Source organism: Aptenodytes patagonicus, chromosome 24 (assembly GCF_965638725.1).
Source record: "Aptenodytes patagonicus chromosome 24, bAptPat1.pri.cur, whole genome shotgun sequence".
NCBI lineage: Eukaryota > Metazoa > Chordata > Aves > Sphenisciformes > Spheniscidae > Aptenodytes > Aptenodytes patagonicus.
The window spans coordinates 4321831-4341588 of record NC_134972.1 but is presented as its reverse complement, the minus strand read 5'-3'; the positions used below and the strand labels follow the sequence as shown (position 1 = coordinate 4341588).

Sequence of the window (19758 nt, the reverse complement as noted above, 5' to 3'; positions counted from 1 at the left end):
TTTCCAGCACATGATGTCAGTTTCCAGGGCGTGACATCAGCTGCCAGGGTGTGATGTCAGTTTCCAGGCCGAGAGGTCCCCGCAGGCCCGGCCGGGAGGGATCCCGCTGGCAGGAATCGCGGGGGGTGCCCCGGGGGCCTGCCCGGCCGCGGGGGCAGCGGGGGGCTCCCCCGGGCGGGGTGGCGGCAGGGGCGGCCCGAGGGGGGCGGCCCGGGCTCTCACTCACGCAGCGCGGCCAGCAGCGCCAGGCCCGGCCCCATCCTGCCCGGCCGGTAACGGCCCCGCCGCCCCCCGCACAGAGGCGCGGACACGCGGCTCCACCCAACGCCTTTATTCGCGCCCGCGCCGCGGCCCCGGCTCCAGGTCTGGCTCCGGCTCCAGGTCTGGCTCCGGCTCAAGCTCCGGCTCCGGCTCCGTGTCCGTGTCCCGGCCGTCGCTGCCCTCCTCGGCGGCGGGGCTGCGCGGAGACAGGGAGCGGCGCCTCAGCCCCGGCCTGGCTCGGGGAGCGCCACAGCCCCCCCGGGCATCACCCCATACCCCCCCCGAGGGAACCACCTCAGCCCCCACCCTCCCCCGGGGATCACCTCACCCCTCCTGGGGGAACACCGCGGCCCCACCCCGCGCCCGCCGCCCCCCCCCAGGGATCCTGTGGCGGGGAGGGCCCCCACTCACCCCTCCGTGCTTGGGGGCTGCCGCCTGCAGCGCCGGCCCAGCGCCTGCCGCCGGAGGACGAGGCAGATGGCCCCGGCGAGGACGAGCAGGAGGAGGCAGGAGCCCAGCACCTGCCAGGCCGGCGTCGCGTCCTCCAGCGCCCGCAGCAGGGAGAGGCCTGGCAGGAGACAGCCCAGCTGGCAGCGGGCAGGGGGACCGGGGCCGCCACCCTCCCTGCCTGCGCCGGGGACCCCGGCCCGGCGCCTGTCCCCACCTCCGCTGCGGGTACTAACCACCGCCCGTCACCCGGAGGCCGCTGTCGACGCTTCCACCCAAGCGGGATCCCTTCCGCAGGCAGTCGGGGGGTTTCCAGCCGGGGTGGCAGTGGCAATGTCTCTTATTATTGCACACCTGAAAAGCCCGGGGGTGGATGGTAAAAGTTGGCAATAAATTCATGCAATGGATTCTCCTGCCCAGACCGGCATCAGTCTCGCTGCCACCGGTTGGGTTGGGACAAAGCTACGCACACTTATTGGCATTCCGGCAATTTAGGAAGTGTATCAGACAAGGAGCACACCATAAAGTGCAGGCTCTAATAGCCTTGAGACATTGAACAAGCATAAAACATCACCCTCCCGCAAAACCCGCGTGCATTTCTGTCTGATAAGCAGAAAACAGGAGCAGCTTGCCCCGGCTATCCCCACTCCAGAGCCAGGCAGGGGTCCAGAGAGCCCAGCAGCCCTCCATGCATCACAAAGCAGCTCTCCTGCTCCCTGCAACCACACATTTTTTTATCTACACAAGCTCCGTTGCCCTCAATTGCATGTCCCTTCAATTTTGCTTTCTTTTTCCCCCCCTCTATAAACCAAACAAACCATCAAATCCTCCATTTCAGTGAATAAAAACTGTCACGATATTTTTATACTGGTTTTAGGACCAATAGTTTAAATGGTTTTACTCCATGTACTAGCTGACAAGGTCATGATTTTATAGAGTATCAGCCTAAAATGGGTCTTCAGCCAGTTCCCATACAAGCCACAGCAAATCTTTACGACAAAGCCACCTGCCCTCCGCAGCACCACGCCTGCTGCATGGAGTGACTTACGCCGTGGCCGTGGCACTTCACTTCGCTGTCACAGTCATATCCCAGGACCGAATGTGGGTGACAAGTGTTGTTTATACACACCTAGCAAAAACCACAACAGTTCAGTTCAGCATTGCTCTACCATCGCAGCACTCAGCCCATCAGCCTTATGTCTCAAAAGGGAGTGAAAATATACTACTACTTAAAAAACAACAGTGCTTTTAAAAAGCTACATTTACTATCTTGGGGTTGGGTTATGTCTAATGCTTACATATGCCAAACCTTTAATGCAATGTTAACATGTTTTTACAGCGTTTGTAAATATCAGGTACACTTATGCTGCAAAGGAACAAATATTTCTAAAACCTTTTTATCATTTACAATTTATATCTGACATTTTAGATGATTATAAAATGTTTTCTTACCTTTCCAGAACCACACTTTGTACCTGGCGGAACCAGAAGAGGATCCAGCCTTGCCGGTGCATTCAAATAATCCAAAGATACACATAAATGCTCGCGCACTTGGACGTAAACAACAGCGGCAGTGTCTGATGCGAATGGAGTGCTGTATGGATACGTGCAGATTAACTTTCCACATCGGAGATTCCTATAAAATTGATTTGCATAGGATGTGTATCACACACACACACAAATATATATATATACACACTACCTGATGAAACACTAGAAACATTAAACAGCGCAATACAAATCTGGAGCACTGCATGATAAGAAAAAAAAAGCAGGATTGGGAAGTCCAAGAGACGATCTGTGACATACGGGGAGATGCCATATTACTAACAAGGAGAACTCACGCATAACTGTCTATTTATTGCTTCACAAATCTTACTATCAGCTGGAGTCTTGATACTTTCCTTGTCTGTAAAGTCCCAATTAAATATGCATTTTTAGCAGAGCAAGTGCCCTTTCCCTAGAGCATACCTCCAAGCACAGGACTTATAGCCTTGTCTGGGCTGGAACCCGCAGTGTCCAAATCTGTCCCGCTGACTATTGAGTTCCTCGTAACAAGCCACAGGAGCATTTTTTGAACCTACAAGTTTAGCAATAACATTTATTATCATTTAAAGGAACACAAAGGGACATATTATGGTATCTAATAACTTCTTATTTTTTCATCCTGTTCACAGCAGAACATAGATGCTGTTTACTAATTAGAGAAAACATAATACCTGTCCCTGAACTGCCAAACCCTCAGCAGTCCTGAACTCCAGAAACATGGGATTAGCAAACAGTAGGTTAGCTCTCTGATTAAGTTTGCTCACAGATAATAACTTGGTTTTTTTGTTGTTGTTTTCATTGTTATCTCTGGAGAATTGGGAGAACTACATGCTGCTGAAGTGGATATTAACCAGAGTCAAAACTGAGCTTGAAACACTTTCCTAAAGCTATGTCCCTTCCCTCCTCGGGTGCCCCACTCCACCCCTCTGCCCTCCTTTCGGGTACTGCCCCCCACCCTTCCCAGGCACCACAGTCTCTGCTCTCCCTCCTGCCCCCTAACTGCATGCACAAGGAGAAGCCAGGACCCAAGGCACAAGTCTTGCACGGAGCACAGTGCCTCATCACTCATAATAGATACGTTCCAGTGCAGTCCCTAAAAACCCTCCTGCTTCAACAGGTGCTTGAAACTGGGTTCGGGCTCACAGGGGAAGTATCAGAAGCAAGTTACCAACCAAACACAAACCCTCATTTCCACCGAAACCAGGCTAAAAAGACACAATGAGACCGACCTGAGATCGATGCATTAGAGAGCAAAGACACAAACTGAGCATCGTTACTACTGCAGCCACCTCCTGCACCTGGGCAGTACCAGTAGTACCAGCACAACCAGAGCAACCTCTGCTACCTCTCCCGTAGAGCCGCTGGCACTGCAGGTCCGGAGACTGGCAGCGTCCCTTGTAGCAGTAGCCGGTGCCGTGCTCACAGCCGTGCCCGTCCTGTACGTACAGGTCGGGGGGGCAGGACGCGGAGGACCCGTTGCAGAACTCGGGCAGGTCACACTGCGCATCGGCGGGGGGGCGGCACTGTGAGGTTTTCTGCTTGAACTGGCAGAGGAGGCAGAAAGGACTCTTCTCTCTTCTCTCCACCCTTACACGCCCACCAGCGCGGTCCCCTCTCAGGCCCCACACAGACCCTCCCGATGCTGTCCCGAGACACACCCCCGGTCCCTCGGGACCCCCTCTGAGGCGCCTCGCATGCAGGTCAGCACATTCACATTGGAGTGACAATCCCAGTCTTCCCCCCGTAACATTCCTCCCGGGGGTTTCAGGGAGCTGAGCTGGAAAGCCCTTCCCCGGGAACCTCTCCGACTGCACAGCAGAAAGTTTGTCTCCATCCTTCAGCACTGGAACATACTATTTCTCCAAAAATAAATAATGATCTTGCAATAATTATAAAAACATGCCTTACCTGACATGCCTTACAACATAATCCAGAGGAACATTTCACTCCCGGCTTAAACCGACATCTTTTAGTACAGCATTTATCCTTCAAGCATGCCTGGGGACACATCGCAAAACAACGTTATTCTACTTTTTTGTTCCTCCAGAGGTTTTTACTGACAGAGGTTCTCCTCTTCCTTCTTCTCCCCATAAAGCTACACTTGGGCAATATCTGGCAGAAGAAAGCGGGCAAAGCTGCCGTCAGATTGATGCCATCATAGAAACGATCTAAAACTCGACATAATCCTTCTTGGGCTGGCCTCTACTTCAGCTGTGCCCTTAGTCTCAAGGGTTCATTATTCTAAACGTACGAACAGTACGAATGTACGTATTTAGCCATAATTCCCGCAGCACCCACCTCTGCTGACCCGCAGTCACACTGCTCGCCGGGCTCCACGACACCGTTGCCGCAGACGGCCTTTCTCCGGTAGGACAGTCCGGTCAAGCGGGGTCTATTGAAAAGGCACGCGCCTCCATCGTGCTTCAGGAAGGTTTCGAAGTCCCTGATGCTGCAGCTGCTAAAGGCTTTTGCCCCACTGAAACGTCTGAAATAAAGCGATTATCCATACTTGTTTGTGTTACCACATCTACCGCTGTTCACTCTCTCAAAATCTCTGTGCAATTCAAGGACTCGTTCAGATGCTGGCACAAGGCGTCTTTCTGTTCACTTGTCAAACCAGATTTTACAATGCATTATTAACAGAGACTGAGAAGCATTCAGAAATACCTTGCTTTTGGAGAGAAAAGGTCTCTTCTTTCAAATTAAGCATTGAATCACTAATTTAATTATTCTTTTTTTCCTTCTTAAAGGAATAAAGGAAGATATTTCTGATTTCTTATAGTTTTTGCAACAGAATGACATTTGTTGAGGACACCTCTGATGAGAGGACACCCCGCAATCATCCCCACCACGCAACCGCAGCACCGCACACACTCGGCCAGGTGGCGGGTGACAAGTGGCTGCACGAGCTGGCTGGCGCTGGCCACAGCCGCGGGACCGACCTGGCAGCTGCTGGGGACCCCGATCTCCCCCAGCGCGTCCTGCCCACCCGCCTCATCTGCCCCGGCCACCGCAGCCCCCACAGCGCGTGGGCAACGCCGCGGGCAGGGATGGGACGTGACCAACTCACAGCGCCTCTGGGCTCATGAGGCAGATGCGCCCGGGGCAGCGGCAGTCTGGGGAGTCGTCGTAGCTGATGCCCAGGCTGCGTCCCAGCAGCTGCGCCAGGAGGACAGAGAAGGACTCCAGCGTCATGGCCCCTTGGTACTGGAGGGAGGAGAGAGCAGGGCTGCCGTGGCTGCGCTTTCCCTGCGGAAGCCCCAGCTCCGGCCACGGATGCTCCTGCCCGTCCCTGTCCCTCCCACCCATGGGCGAGCTCCGGCTTCACGGACACGTGGGCTGGTGGGGGACAGGCAACACCGTACCACAGCCACTGCGCCAGCAGCGTCTCTCTGACATGCCTTTCCCGGAGCCGTTGCGCCCACGAACCCTGCTTGGTCCCTGTACCTGAAACACATGCACGCTCACCACCCGGGTTGCCCCGGTTTCTGTGGGTAAGTGGGGAATCCTGGGCGCTCTGTACAGCCTGAGTCCCCCTTGGTCCCCCCCGGGCTGCTCCACTGTCCCCCACTGCCCCCCGCCAGCCCAGGGGAGCTGCTGGCAGTGTCTGCACGGTGGCCGGTGCCTGTGCCCAGTGCCAGGCAGGGACCGGGGCTGCAGCCGTCCCCTTCCAGGGCAGCAGCGGAGCCTCTCCTCAGCCACGGGCTGCCAGGACGAGCAGCACAATCGTGTATGCTACATTGCCACTGAAAGGCCGGCTAGAAGGTATGTCTCGAAAGAAAAACTTTCAGAATATTAAGGAATTAGGAAATATGTAAGAAACATGTTTCTTTTAAAAAAACATTTTTCATGGGAATCTTTATAGTTCAGCCTACATTGGTTTAACTGATTTCTACCATGTAACCTTTAGTGAGTAAGGAAACCTTCATCTTACACTAATAGATAAGCTATGTCATACGACCGCAGAGCGAGATATGACTGTTTCCACTGTAAAAATCGCTGTAGAAGGTCATCTGCTTCCCCTGCCGTCGATATTTTATTCTCCTCTGTCCACAGCTCCAGGGAGGACAGCACAATGGTAACATTAACAGGATTAAACATCTGAAAGCGTAACAGAGGAAACGCCTGCTCACATACCTTTCCTCTGAGCAGAATTACAGCTCAATACATAATAAATCACGTAGGAAAAGCCAATTGCTGTTGTCAGTCACTGAATGACATCTGTACAACAAACAGGATGAACAAACCTAAAAAATAAAAAGATATACCAAGAGGCATGAGAACAAAGCTTAATAACTTCATAGGAAGGTTTTAGGGTTTTTTTGTGAATAACTTCTCATTATACACATGAATCATAACAGCACCTGTAGAGTGAAGAACAGGATTAGGAGTTGCTTATAAGCACCTGAGTGGAAACAGATTAATCGTATGGCTGATCATCGAGACAGGATCTGCAGCACAGAGAGGGGAACAATCTAGGAAGCCTCAAAACATTGGACTTTGGCTGCCTTAAGGCAAACTGCCTGCATTTTTGTACATCTGCATGAGACGTTGCCACCGCATATAGAAGGATGTTTGTAGCAGATTGACGTGTCCAGAGAAAAGCTCCTCGGGAAACACTTTACAGGCTATAGATGCCAGACAGCTTACTGCACGCTCCTGGTGCAGTTGCACTGCGAAATGGAAACGGGGGGGCAGTGGCCAGGTCCCGCGAATTCCTACTCCATTCTGCTAAACAGAACTTTCCTCGATTCCCACTTGTCGCAGTTCAAGACTCACCCCAGGCAGCTAACCGTAACTCTAGCACGGACCATGCCGCTAGTGCCGTTACAGCTTCAAGAGAGCATATTTTCACTAATTTTGCTAAGTTGCTAAGCCAAACCTTTTTATTAGCTCACCGGGACTAAACCCCTCGCCCACCTCTGATCAAGTCTGGACCAGGCTGCCGAGAAGCTAGGAGCTCCTGCCAGGCCATGCCCAGCCATCACAGCCAGAATGTCGCGAGACAAGACCTGGAATTTTTTACATAAGCTCCTCCTAAAACCAAAAGCAGCTGGGAAATAGGTGGCCATTACTAACATCAAACCCCTCCATCACCTTACTACAATACAAACCAGACCTTAAAACTTACATTGTTGACCAAATTGAAGACCTGGATTATCTTCTGCGTTGCAGCATTCGTGTCTGAACCCATATAGTTGTACTGAAAAATAACCCAAGAGGACGCAAGAGCAGACAAGGCATTTACCACAATGAAGCAGAACAATGTTGAAACACTGTCATGTTGCCAACATCCAATCATGTAAACGTGAGCTACGAATTTTCATTCTTTCTTTCCTACAAAATCCACAGTACACGTAACTTTTCAAAAGGGAAAACAAATACATATAAAAGCTGGGAAATGGCACCATTTCTATGCTCATAAGAAGTCAGGCAAACACAAGGAGTAAATGACTGGCACGGACTTACCAAAGCCTTGTCCAAAACTACGTACACTTTAAAGTATTTGGGAGATCGTGCTGCAGCTGGTAGTGGCTGAAAAAGAAAATGGTCTCCAATGCTATATATATTTCTACATTCTATAGTCACCTTATTCCCGAGGTTTGCTACACTACTCAAGTGTCCATTCAAAAGCAATGCTTCGATGCTGTCTTCAAATTAGCATAAGGTAAGAAGCCATTCCAACTTAGCCATTTCCGACTTTTTTCAGAAGCCTTTCTACCTTGGTGATGCCTCTCATTAGGCACTAGATGAGTAACGATCCACACGACACCCTGTCACAAGCACTGGCACTCATAACCTACCCCCCCCCCCCATCTCCGTCCGTCCAGACAACACCGGACAAAGCTTCCTGCGCGATCAGACCCCTCCTCGAGTGACGGGGACATCAGCACCACCGCGAGAACAGGCACAACACTCACTTCAAGGTAGATGAACGTCAAGATCATCTCCTCTGCTGTCAGCCCGCCTGGCCCTCTCTCGGGGTGGCTGTTGGCAAAGAGGGAACCTGCCGTCTTCTCGTCACTCACTCGATACACAAAGTGCTCGAACGCAGGAGAGTAACCCAGGGGCTCAATCCCGTAGCTGACGTTCTCAAACTGCAGCAAGCCCCTGCCATGGTGACGGTGCGTCATTTGTCACTGGCCATTTGCCACTGGGCGCTGGCAGCCACATCGGGGAGGCTGCCCCAGCCGCCTTCGAGTGAGGCTGCAGGGGCATCCCTGGGCTCCCCCACGGCAAAGGCCCGGCAGCGCCTGTGAGCACTAACGGGCACGGCGGCGCGGGGAGGTGGCGGTTCGTTACCTGAGCCCCGAGCAGGTGCTGAGGGTCACTGCCGAGCTGGGAAAGCCATCGATGTACCCCCGGTAGTAGCAGCCTCCCTACATCACGACAGAGGACAAGGAGCCCCTTCCGTGGCCGTGAAGGCAACTCCCTTACCTGTCACCCAAACAGCTGAACCGCACATACCGGACAGCAGCTCTACGCTGCAACGCTTACAGTACAAAAACCCCAAAGCAATCTAAGGTTACCTTGATATGGGTTGAATCAGAGCGCAAAGATCCCTTCTCATTAGACACGTAAATCCTGAAATCATCAGATAAAAACACACTACAAAAGAAAGGTGTAAAGCAAAGCACTTAAAATAGTATCTCTTACCCAGTTTCTTGAGCTTATTTTCCAGGTCCTGCAGCCTGCGCTGTTGCACTGGCAGATCCAGAACCCGCTGGCACCAGGGCTCACGGGCACAAACATCCCTCAAACCCTCCTCCAGCCCTCTGCCGCCCCTCGGCACTCGGGCACGTGGCACACACGCACACGTCCCCTGCGGGCTTTGGGAGTGCCTGCAGCAGGGCACGATCCCGGCAGCTGCAGAGGCTGGAAACAGCCCGAGGGAGCAGCGCCAGCGTGAACCCCCACAGGCGGGAATCGCCCCGCAGCCTGGCACCATCCCGTGCCGGGGACAGAGCACACAGCCCAGCAGCCACCGGGGAACGGGACAGCAGCGGTCAGACGAGGCAACGCCAGGGCCAACTTACTGCTGCTGCAGGTGAAGGGTGTACGGCCTCCCCTCTATCGTGAGGACGTAGGACACTGCGTCCTTGTGCGTGCAGAAAAGCAGAGAAAGCAAGAATTAGGGACACCGACTTCGGAAAAGCATGCTCCGAGGGCAACGACAAACACCGAGGGCAAGCACAAGAGCTCGGTGCTTCCCCAAGGAGCAGACACAGCCTTTGCTGTGCTGGCAGCACCGGTGCGGTGCCTCCGTTACAGCTGCCAGCACATCTGTAGCCCCCCCCCGCCCCTCCCCTGCAGCTGGAGACCACAGCCTCCTCCGCAGTCCCCCCCCCGCAGACCCCCGAAGCGATGTGCCTGCTGAGGTACCGGCTCTCCCGTCGCGTTTGCCGGCAGCCGCCGCGGGACCGCGATCTGGGACAGCGCCTGCCAGCCTGGAGGGGAGAGAGACCCGCGCGGTGCCGAGCCCGGCCCCAGCCCGGCCCCCGGCGGAGCGGGGCGGCCCCAAGGGCGGGGGGGGGGCCGAGGGGGCCCGGCCGGACTCACGCAGCAGCAGCAGCGGCAGCAGCAGCGCCCGGCGCGGCCCCATCTGCCCGGCCGGTAACGGCCCCGCCGCGCCCGTTCGGCCCCGCCCGCCCGGGAAAGCAGAGGCAGACGAGAACGCCTTGTACAAAACCGGCATCTTTATTGCTCGTTTGTTTCTTACAAAGGGGGTCGGTAACAGCCCTTTCGTCAGACCCCGAGGGTACAGGAGCGCCGCGCGTCGCCGCGCTGAGAGCGGGGACGGTTCTGCAGAGCGCAAAGGATTAAACGCGTGTCAGATGGACATGGCCTCCGCTTTCTCCAGACCTACTCGGGGGACGGGGATAAGCGTACACTTTACAAAAGAAAGTCAGTAGTCATCTTCAGTATTCAACACATGTAAAATCTGAGCTATTTCCTTTCCATAGGATCGCTTCTAAAAACCGCATGTTCACTGCCCTACACCACCACCCCGCAAATATTGCTAGTGTGCATGCTGGAAGTATAAAAACTCTTTATCTATTAAAAGGCACCATTTTCAGCATAGTTTTAGTTCACACATACAGCTTCAAATACAATTAAGTGCGTCTCTCCCCCGGATGACTTCATTCCCTGGATTCCCTCCTCTCGTCCCCACCCTCCGAACCAGGCCACTCGAGTCCCGAGCTGCCGGCAGAGGCTCCCGCGGACATCGGCCTCGTTCAGCTGCAAAGCTTAGTCGTTACAGCCAGCCAGCCCAAACTGAGTAGAACACAACAAAAATTAGGAAGTGATTATCTTGGAACAAACAGAAGACCCCCACAAATACGTCTGGTGATATTCTAGGTGACATTTTACATATTTTAATAGTGTTATAAATCTTAGTCTAAGTTTATGGGAAACCACAGGAGTTCAAGTATTTTATTACTGCAAATGCAAACACTATATATATATATTTTTATATATGTATATACAGAGGAAAAGACTTTTTTTTGGCAATATTATGGGGGATTTTAAAGATTGAGTTTGTACTCGGTGGCTAGCACAAAGTGAAAAAGCCAAGCACTCTTTTCAGTACTTATTTCACTTTTAGCAAGTTTGTGCAACAGATTTCTATTTGTGACCACCAGCATCCAGTTTCTACTCACGGCACAACGGTATCACACTTAACAGATCTCCGCTCCTTGGCCAGCACACCAAATGCTACACACTCCTTTTTGGAAAGAGTCTTAAAATCTGGTTTAGTCAGTGGTGTAGAAACGATGGCAGTCCAATCTAATGCAAGTTAGCCTGTAAGCATCCTGACTGACACTAAAAAGGTTTGAGGATTAGGTGAAAAGGTTGCATTAGTCAACAGGTTCCTGTTTAAAGTGCTCAGGGAAGCTCAGGTGTCTAGGCAAATAGGCATTTTTTGCTTCTCAGCGTTCTGCAGGGACCGCTGCTCAGCCTTTAGACCCAAATTAAAACCTAAAAGCACCCCACTTTTTAAAACCAAAATATGGCCATGTCTTTTCGTACCTTTATCTTCATTGCCCGTTCATGATATTAGTGGAAATTAGTACAGGATTCTCATTTAGCAACTCACAATTACTAATTTAAAACCATTAAACTTAGTGCTCATATAGCACAGCTTAGTGTCAGTCAGCATGAAAGTAAGAATTTAAGTGCATTATTACACATCAATAAACATATATACATGCATAAACATGTTTACAATATATTTATCTTCCTCTGAAAAAGTACACTGATACCTTATTTCACTTGTGCCATTAATGTGTAAATGGGTAACATTTTCCAGTCCATGCAAAATAATTTTAAATTAATTGGCCAGATTTCCTTGTTTTGAAAACGGTACGGGTTACTTCAATTCTTCACTGTACATTTAGAAAGACGACAACAAATCAGACAATTTCATTATTAGGGCTCATCGCAGAAATGGGGAAACCGAAAGCAACTCCCAAGTGCTGTACTTCAAAGATTATTTAACTGCAGGCTGCTCCACTTCCAGCTGGACAGCCCTGCTGCAGTTTACAAAGCCACAATACTCAGACAGATCTAAGAACGGATTAGATGTTTTCAGTTCCTGTAGCTTTGGTAGAGGTATTTAGTTTAAAGTTTTACATTCCTCGTTTCAATATCTCATTTGCCTTATCCCAGGCTGCAGAAGGAAGGCTTTCCGGGATTACCACGGGCCGCTCAATGCAAGAAGGATAACTGCAATTTCAGCTCTGTCTCAGTGAACAGGTCAGCTCACGTGAAGGCCCCAAAGAAGCCAAAAGCTATTTGGGAGGCAAAGGTGCCGGTCGAGAAGGAAAATACTGTCCCTGAGGTAAACATTTTTGCTGTGATGGAGGAGGTCCCTGAGGTGCACATTTCTGTTGCGGCGGTGGCGGCCTACAAGGGGGACAGAGGAGGAGTCGTCAGTCCAGGCGAGTACATCCAGTACGCACGTCCCTCTCCCCCTCGCCTTGGCACGAGCGCCGCGGCCACTGCGGAGACTCCCCCCCAGCCAGCTACACCGCTTCTCGCAATCTCAGCTTCCGCACTGAAGACTCATTTTGAACACGCCATGGTCAGACTGCTTTCCATTGCCTGAAATCCTCAGGGAACCCCAGTTTGTTAACAGACCATTTTTTCCAAAATAGTTTAAAGACCCCCACGAGTTTCCCACCAACACAAACTATTTTGAACTACTCCCTCTTGATACCTTGCGCTTTCTGGATACGCATGTTTTATGGCACAGGCATTACATCTTAGAAATACAATCAGCAAGTAAAATGAAAAATAAAGGAAAACTTTCTCTTCAAAGTTAATGAGAAATGATCCTGTACTTGGCAATAACGTTCACAAATCAGCAAAATGACAGATTTTTGAGTAATTTCTTTTTAAACTGCATATTTTGAGAAGCATTTTATTCACCTGTATGCAGGGCTAATCTGGTCCCAGAAAAGCATTCTGAAACCTGTTAATCAAAATGTAGCCATGACAGCATGTAAAATGAATGCTATGGGTAACAGCACTTTTGTTCCACAGTGTGAAATGAAGGAGAAACTTCTTTCAATAAAAAGTCAGTCCTGCTTGCATATAATATGTGATGAAATACCCTAATGCTTGCAGAGATGAAAGCAATGACAATCTATATCCATCAGCGCAACTGCCAATAGTTTTTTGCAATAACTCAACCAACCTTGTCGGCAGCTTCTGTGGCTGTGGCGCCTGGTATTGCGGAGACGGGTAGTAAGACTGGTGGTAAGCCTGCTGAGGATGCTGGTTAACTGGGTAAGATGGAACAGGAAAAGTATTTGGTTCCATATCCTACAAAGAAAACATAACGAGAACGTTCACAAATCTGCACGTATTTGTTTCATTAGTTAAATGACATTAAGACCACCTGCAAACAAACCTGGAAATGTCAGAGTTGCTCTTTCCTTCTGAGAAACTCAGTAGAAAGCAGCAACAGCAGTCTGAAAAGTACTGTATTTTGGAAAAAACAGACAGGCTGATCACAAGCATTTGATTTGTTCTCCAAGTGTGCTTTGGCTTGTTACTGCATTCAGAGAGGTAACTGGTCTGCAAAGGAGTGGGGCTAGAGAGCTGACAAGGATTGCTCCCCTCCTTGCGTGGGGCAGGGGGTTCCAGTGTAAGGGAAAGGGGGTAGCAAAGCAGGTAAAAAAGCCAAGCCAAGCACAGCCTGTAAAAAAGCTTAAATAGTGGGAAACTGAGGAGTTCCTAGACACACACCTTAGGAAATAATTATTCTCTTTGCCTCTTATCAAAGAGAAAACCCAATTTGCAGAAATGAAAAAATAAAGTAACTTTGAAGCTTTTATTAGGGCAAAGATTACATAAACTGTCTTCATCTGTAGTCATCTTTAGAGTAACAGATGACAAATAAAGTAATGGAAAGTGGATCATTCCTACCATGGGTACACCTCTTGGAGCATAAGGCATGCCATGCGAAAAGCCTCTGTGGTGGTAGTCTCTCGGTTCGGTTTCTGTCCTAGGAGGTGGTGGCTGAAGTGACCTGAAATCCAATTGATACGGACTGCGTGAGCATATAACCTTGACAGAACGACTATGCAGGCTATGAATCCAAGCACTTTGAACCCACTAGATGGATTTATACTATCTTAGCACACATCAAATGTCAGGAAGATAGTATTTGCCACAAATCTAATAAACAACATAACCCTTTTTCTGTTTAGGACTATGACAGCTTCATTTTGCCACTTTATACCAAAGATGGGACCCAAAAATATAAAACCCATCACCAATGCACGACAACAAACATAATGGTAAAAAGAAAGTTCTCTGCTCCCTCAATTTAAGATGAATTTATCTTTTCTGTCACTGCCCAGGGCAAGCTACATGCACCATTTGATGCAGGGGCCTTTGCCTGACATCTTGGGACTGGAATATGGCTCCATACTTTGGCATTGGCTCGTGTAAACAAATGTCTATGGACTACTTCAAAAGGGCAGAGGAGAAGGTAAAAAGGAGAATGTACTTACGAATGGCAGCGTGACATTAATCTTCTACAGCATCGCTTCAGCCTGTCTCTTTTTGCAAATGCCAGAGCAGCAGCTATAAGGAGTGGGAGGACCAGGAAAAAAAATACCAGCAGCCCATTTCTCAGTGAGGTGTCTTTGTCTGATGGGGACAAAACGACGGAGAAGAAAAAAAGTATTACATTGCATTACCACCACTTGACTCATTGTAGCAGTGAATATTTGGTAGGATTGGTTCTACAGCTATTTTCCATTTTTCATAGAAGAAAAAAATAAAGAATCTAGTAAGATTGTAAGATATATGCCCAAATATATTCTTTTCTGATTATCGTTTCACAGGGATTGTCTGGTCAAAAATGAAAGAAATGTAGGTGCCATGATACCTTGGGCTGTAACAGCATATTGAATTACTAGGATCAATACCCAATTTTTCTTCCACTGCATTACTGTGAAGATCTTATGATGAGAGTTGATCCTCTCAACTGAAAGAGAGGAAAACAGAGCTTCTGCCTTTTGGTCTGATCCTAAATCTTCCTCTTCTCCTACCATTGTTTGCTGTAGGCAAAGAACTCGGGTTTGTAACAATCTCTACATTTTTATATGCAGCAAATTTCTCCACTGCAGGCTGTACAAAAAAAGCCTTTCCCTTTTTTTGTCTGATGATTTGAGGCATCTGTCCATGCTTCAACGTGATTCTCCAGTCTGTTATTGCATCAACATTGCATAGTGTCTAGCTTCCCCCAAAACCCACACCATCTTATGAAAAACAGTCTTCAAGATCATTCTTGCAGCTCATAGAAGGGACTACATCAATCCCATCTTTATATACTCCACAGGGGCACTGCAAAAGTTTTCTCCAAATTATAGGTTGGATTTGGCTTCCTATTTCATCTTCAAACTGTCAATGAGAAAAGTAAGCGTCACAGCCTCTTTCAGTTTGCTTTCTCGCGTGTGTGAATTGTGCTCCCTGGCCCCAGGCACCATTTTCCCACTCCTCACATTCAAACACAGATACACGTATATTCCAAGTACATAGATACATCATCTTGCCACCTCAAACGTTGACCTAGTACCTTTCCTGGGGGAAAAACTACATGAAAAACCCCCACAAAATTCCCTCCCCAGCCCATCTTTTCCCTCCGCAAAAAAGCAGCGAACCAGAAGTCTGCAAACAATAGTGTCACAAACCTCTGTATCTCCCCGTTTCTTTATCGCGTACCCCTCTTCTATACCGTAAGTTGTTTGGGGCAGGGACTACATTTGTGTTTACTACCAAACGAAGCATGCTGTCTGCACTCAAATAATAAACATTAAGAAAATAGTGACTTGTTAACATGCATTGCCCTAGCCCACCTCGGCCAGACGTTAGCCCTGCCTGCACTGCAGGTGCACATGCAACTAACCTGCAGATACCAGAACAGGGCAGCTACTCATCTCTGCCACCACTGCCAGAAGCAGCATGTCCTTATGGAGATGCAGATTCACATCCATGGATTTGAACCCACACCCTCAGCCAAATTTCATGTTTTGTTTGGATCTAAGAATGGAAGGGGCTTCAGTTCCCAGCTTGGATACAGAGAAGTCCAAGAGGATCTTGGTCCAAGGTGGCAGAAGTCACCTGAAGGCAATTAAACCAGCCCAGTATCCTTACAGACCCCCAGCACCCCAAAAGTTTGAAGTTGCAACACCTTGAGCCCAAAACCTTAACTAGAATTGTTTGCAAATGAAACCCGGTGAAGAGCCAGCCACCAGCACTTCAGCCACCACAAGTTAGCTGCTTCAGAGCCACCTCTGCCACTTCAGGCACTCCGCACTCAGCCCAGCACCACCCTTAGCAAGGCAGGCCCACAGCTCTGGAGTTGCCTTACAGCTACTTGCCATTATAAGGAGGTCCACTGTCCAGACTTCCTCCATAGCCTTTAGTATCACAGTAAGGAGGGGCCCAGCCTGCTTCACAGTGACAGTTCCTGTTGTTATTGCACACCTGGATTTAAACACCACAAACTTCACAGTAAGGTCTATTTAGTAACTTAAGTTTCCATATATTTAAAAGCAGCATGCAGTAGCCATGACTGTCTATTTTGTCCCGTATCACTCAGCCTGGAGAACTTTAACCAGTAACTCCCACATCAATTCTAAATAGTCCTTGGCCAGGCACCTCAAGATTTCACATGACTGAGCAAGCACAGCATTGTTCAGGATGAGCTTCCAAAGATTAGCTATCCCAACGGCTTAAAGAGCATGGCTTTTTTTTTTTTTTTTTTTTTTTTTGCAAGATGCAGAGTTTCAAATTACATTAGTAATACTGGAATTGGGAATTCTTCTTGCCTGGCAAAAAAATATCATCTTAAGAGCTTTTGTGAAAGATTTTTTTTTTTATACTGTTATAGGCTCTCTTGCCCAGAGACATTTTATAGAGAGTTTTACAGCTAAACAACACAGAACGATTAAGTTACTATCCACCATTTTAAAACTTGCTCAACTTACATAACTTTGGTCCAATTTTTGCTGTCAAAGGCACTTTTCTTATTAACAGTACCAAAAAGCAGTGTTTTATAGCAAAACCCATCCTCAAAACCCCCCCTGAATTTTTTAATCACTGCATCTAGCATCAAGATTACTTTATTCTGCATTAGTTACAGCCTTAAACAGAGAAGGGCAAAAGACTTCCTAGGTGCAAAAAAGACTAGTATACAGACACTATTGATTAAGCACAATTACAGTGTACCTGGCTCAAACTGGGACTTTTGATAAAAAAAAAGTCTGTTTACATATTTGCACAGTCATTGGCTCTAAAAATCTAGTGTTCTCGTAAGAAACGTGTCAGAGGACCTCACATAGAAATACTGCCAGTTATATCAAAACTTACAGACTTAGTGTTCATTGTAAGTGAACCATCAGTAGGAGGGGAAGCTTTTGCTCCACTTACCCCATGTCCGTGACACTGCCTCTCCACGTCACAGTCGTAGTTCAGAACAGAGGCACTCACACACTGGAAGTGCCTGCAGATCTAGGGGAATTGAGAGATGCACACAAATGAAGCAAGATGGCATTTCACTGACCTACCCCTTCTTTCCCCGGCTGCCTGCTCCACAGCACACGGCTCTGCAGCCACTCTGTGCTCACTGACCACAAAGCAAGGCTCATACTCTTACGTGATAAGCCCCAACTCTACAGAAACACGTCTGTTCTACAAAAGGCTTCTCAGTATGGGGTCTGAACTGTCACTGGAAGTCTTTTGTCTCTAGTCTGAATGTAAAGGAATAGCAATTAAATTGTGCACAGTAAGGATACGTGGAGTGCACATTCCTCTGCTGGGGCAAAGCTTCTAGGCTTCTTAGTTCAGTTGGATTTTAATTGAAAGCTGTCTTAAAGGCATTTGTGTGTGCCTAGCTCTTCCTGCTCATTGAAAGAGCAAAGATTCTGGTTCTCCACAAACTTAATTTCTTTTGCTTCATCTATAAATGAAAGGCTCATTACATTTTTTTATGCACATGCACTGCAGTACTAGGCAGTGTGGGGAACAAATGGACTTGCTCAGTTTCGCATTAACTATAGGCATTAATTAACGGCCATAAATATTCATGAAACAATGCAGCTGAAAATTTTATTCACATGAAAACCCCAAATTATTACTTTAAGAAATCACTTTTTAATTGTTAATTACCTTTCCAGTATCACATTTGGTGCCTTCATTCACCATTCCTGGGTCCGGGACATCAGAGCCTAGCTGGAAATCTACACCCCAGCACGTGGTGCCTCTAATGGGAGTTTGGATAATAGCAGGCTTAATTCCAAAAACAGGCATAGTTTTTACATTTTCACATTGCAGCTTCCCACACATGGCATTCCTACAACATCAACATATGAACACTGTAGTGACACTTCAATTTATTCTGAGAAAAAGACTATCACGCATTTGATATGATCTTTTCTTTCTACTGGAAGACACTACCTGAAAATAAAATTGAGGCAACTCGCCAAACAAAATTGAGCTGGGCCTCGTTTCAGTACTGCAAGAGTATGGATTTATCCCTTCTTTCTGTAAGCTGTTGCGATCTTTACATTAAAGAAAACATGACGATTGCTACTCGTTTTTCTGTATGTGAACACCTTAGGATAAGAAAAATCAATGATGGGAGATGTGGAACACGCTCTCCTTGCCACAGCCCCACGTCTGAACGCGTGATGCACAGATCCCCTGAGGCCAGAGAACACTGCACGCACAAACTGCGGCACGAGCCCAAAAGCTTCAAACCCAGCTACGGAAGAATTGCCTGAACATTCAAACTCATTTCAACTACTATGTTCAAGAGTTAAAGCCAGACAATCTAAACCAAAAGTCAACAAAACTTACAACTGTGTACGTGTGGGGGCTTTAGGTGCTAGTAACAGCTTCAGAAATTTGGATAAAACACATCTTTTCTATCTCACTGTGGTTTCAGAATGATGCATACATGTCAATAAGGTTAGATTATGAGATGACATGTCTCTCCCCAGTGCACCTGCTAAAACACCCCAAATAACACTACAATACCCGAATAAGGATTCTCAATGATACATTTAGGAACTTCTTGATGCACTGGGCTCAACTCACCAGCTGGAACATTTCTTGTAGTCATGGCCATGGAAACCACAGTTGCCAAATCTGTCACCCTTGGAATTCACTTCAGCAAAACAAATGTTGGGGGCTGCTTTGGCTTCTGCAAACAACAGCCCATCCCCCAGACAGAGGAACCAAGTTAAATAGGGACAGAAACATCTCATATCAACATGTCTCCTTTACTCAGAGCAATTATCCTGCTACACCTAGTATTTTCCAAGCAGCACAGAGAGCTTAAGAACTCAATCAAAACAATAAAGAGGTGAAAACGTCAGCACTACAAGGTTCCAAGTTTAAAAAGAGAGAGTGAAAAATAGCCACTTAACATTGAGTCAATTATACCATTTGATATTCCTTCATGGCTCCTTTACAGCCCTGTACACCAGAAGCCCCACTGTAATAGGAATGATCAATGCAAGGAAATTACTACTTGAATCACCAGCACAGCATTAAATGTAACAAAGGGAGAATGTGTGAAGGCTAAGCCATAAATACCACTATTTCAAATCCTTTGCCAAAGCCAGCTGGTCTTTGTTACAGGAAAACAAGTAAATATATTTTAAATAAACTTAGTGTATTCTTTTAGCTACGTCTCCTAGAAAAATTGTAATACTGTGCTCTTCCTTACTTGAGCCAAAGATATCCTGACACTGTGCATCGTAGTACTGGCAAATGCCATTGTAACAGTAGGCTTCCTCGTTGTGGCACAGGTGACCGTTCTGAACAGTGAAGTCCGGCTGGCAGAACTGGGACGTGCCATTGCAGTACTCGGGAAGGTCACACTCGTTGTTACTCGCCCGACACTCAGTTCCTCCAGGAAGGAGCTAAAGAGAGAGAGGAGGGGGAAACCGCATCAGAAAATAGAAACCTTACAGC

At 48.2% G+C, this 19758-nt stretch overlaps 2 protein-coding genes across 2 annotated transcripts in view; both read right to left on the bottom strand.

Annotated features, from left to right (window-relative positions):
- Positions 1–330: 330 nt before the first annotated feature.
- LOC143170435 (disintegrin and metalloproteinase domain-containing protein 2-like) lies at positions 331–9952 on the bottom strand. The gene is given in 20 exon segments (XM_076358748.1): positions 331–457; positions 673–935; positions 937–1062; positions 1757–1837; positions 2161–2344; positions 2680–2788; positions 3602–3800; positions 4165–4254; positions 4555–4741; positions 5327–5463; positions 5622–5703; positions 6191–6357; positions 7388–7459; positions 7726–7791; positions 8178–8367; positions 8560–8636; positions 8787–8865; positions 9294–9355; positions 9640–9704; positions 9817–9952. Coding segments are annotated over 20 exon segments (2499 nt in total).
- The window catches only part of ADAM9 (ADAM metallopeptidase domain 9), a 29342-nt gene continuing 19517 nt past the window's right edge, over positions 9934–19758 (bottom strand). Inside the window, exons 14-22 of the mRNA XM_076358899.1 lie at positions 19511–19706; positions 18877–18982; positions 17947–18130; positions 17209–17289; positions 16158–16263; positions 14283–14421; positions 13693–13795; positions 12959–13086; positions 9934–12165 (exon numbers count right to left, since the gene is read on the bottom strand). Coding sequence (XP_076215014.1) covers positions 12051–12165; positions 12959–13086; positions 13693–13795; positions 14283–14421; positions 16158–16263; positions 17209–17289; positions 17947–18130; positions 18877–18982; positions 19511–19706 — 1158 coding nt within the window. The 3' untranslated portion in view covers positions 9934–12050. The remainder of the gene's footprint in view (positions 12166–12958; positions 13087–13692; positions 13796–14282; positions 14422–16157; positions 16264–17208; positions 17290–17946; positions 18131–18876; positions 18983–19510; positions 19707–19758) is intronic.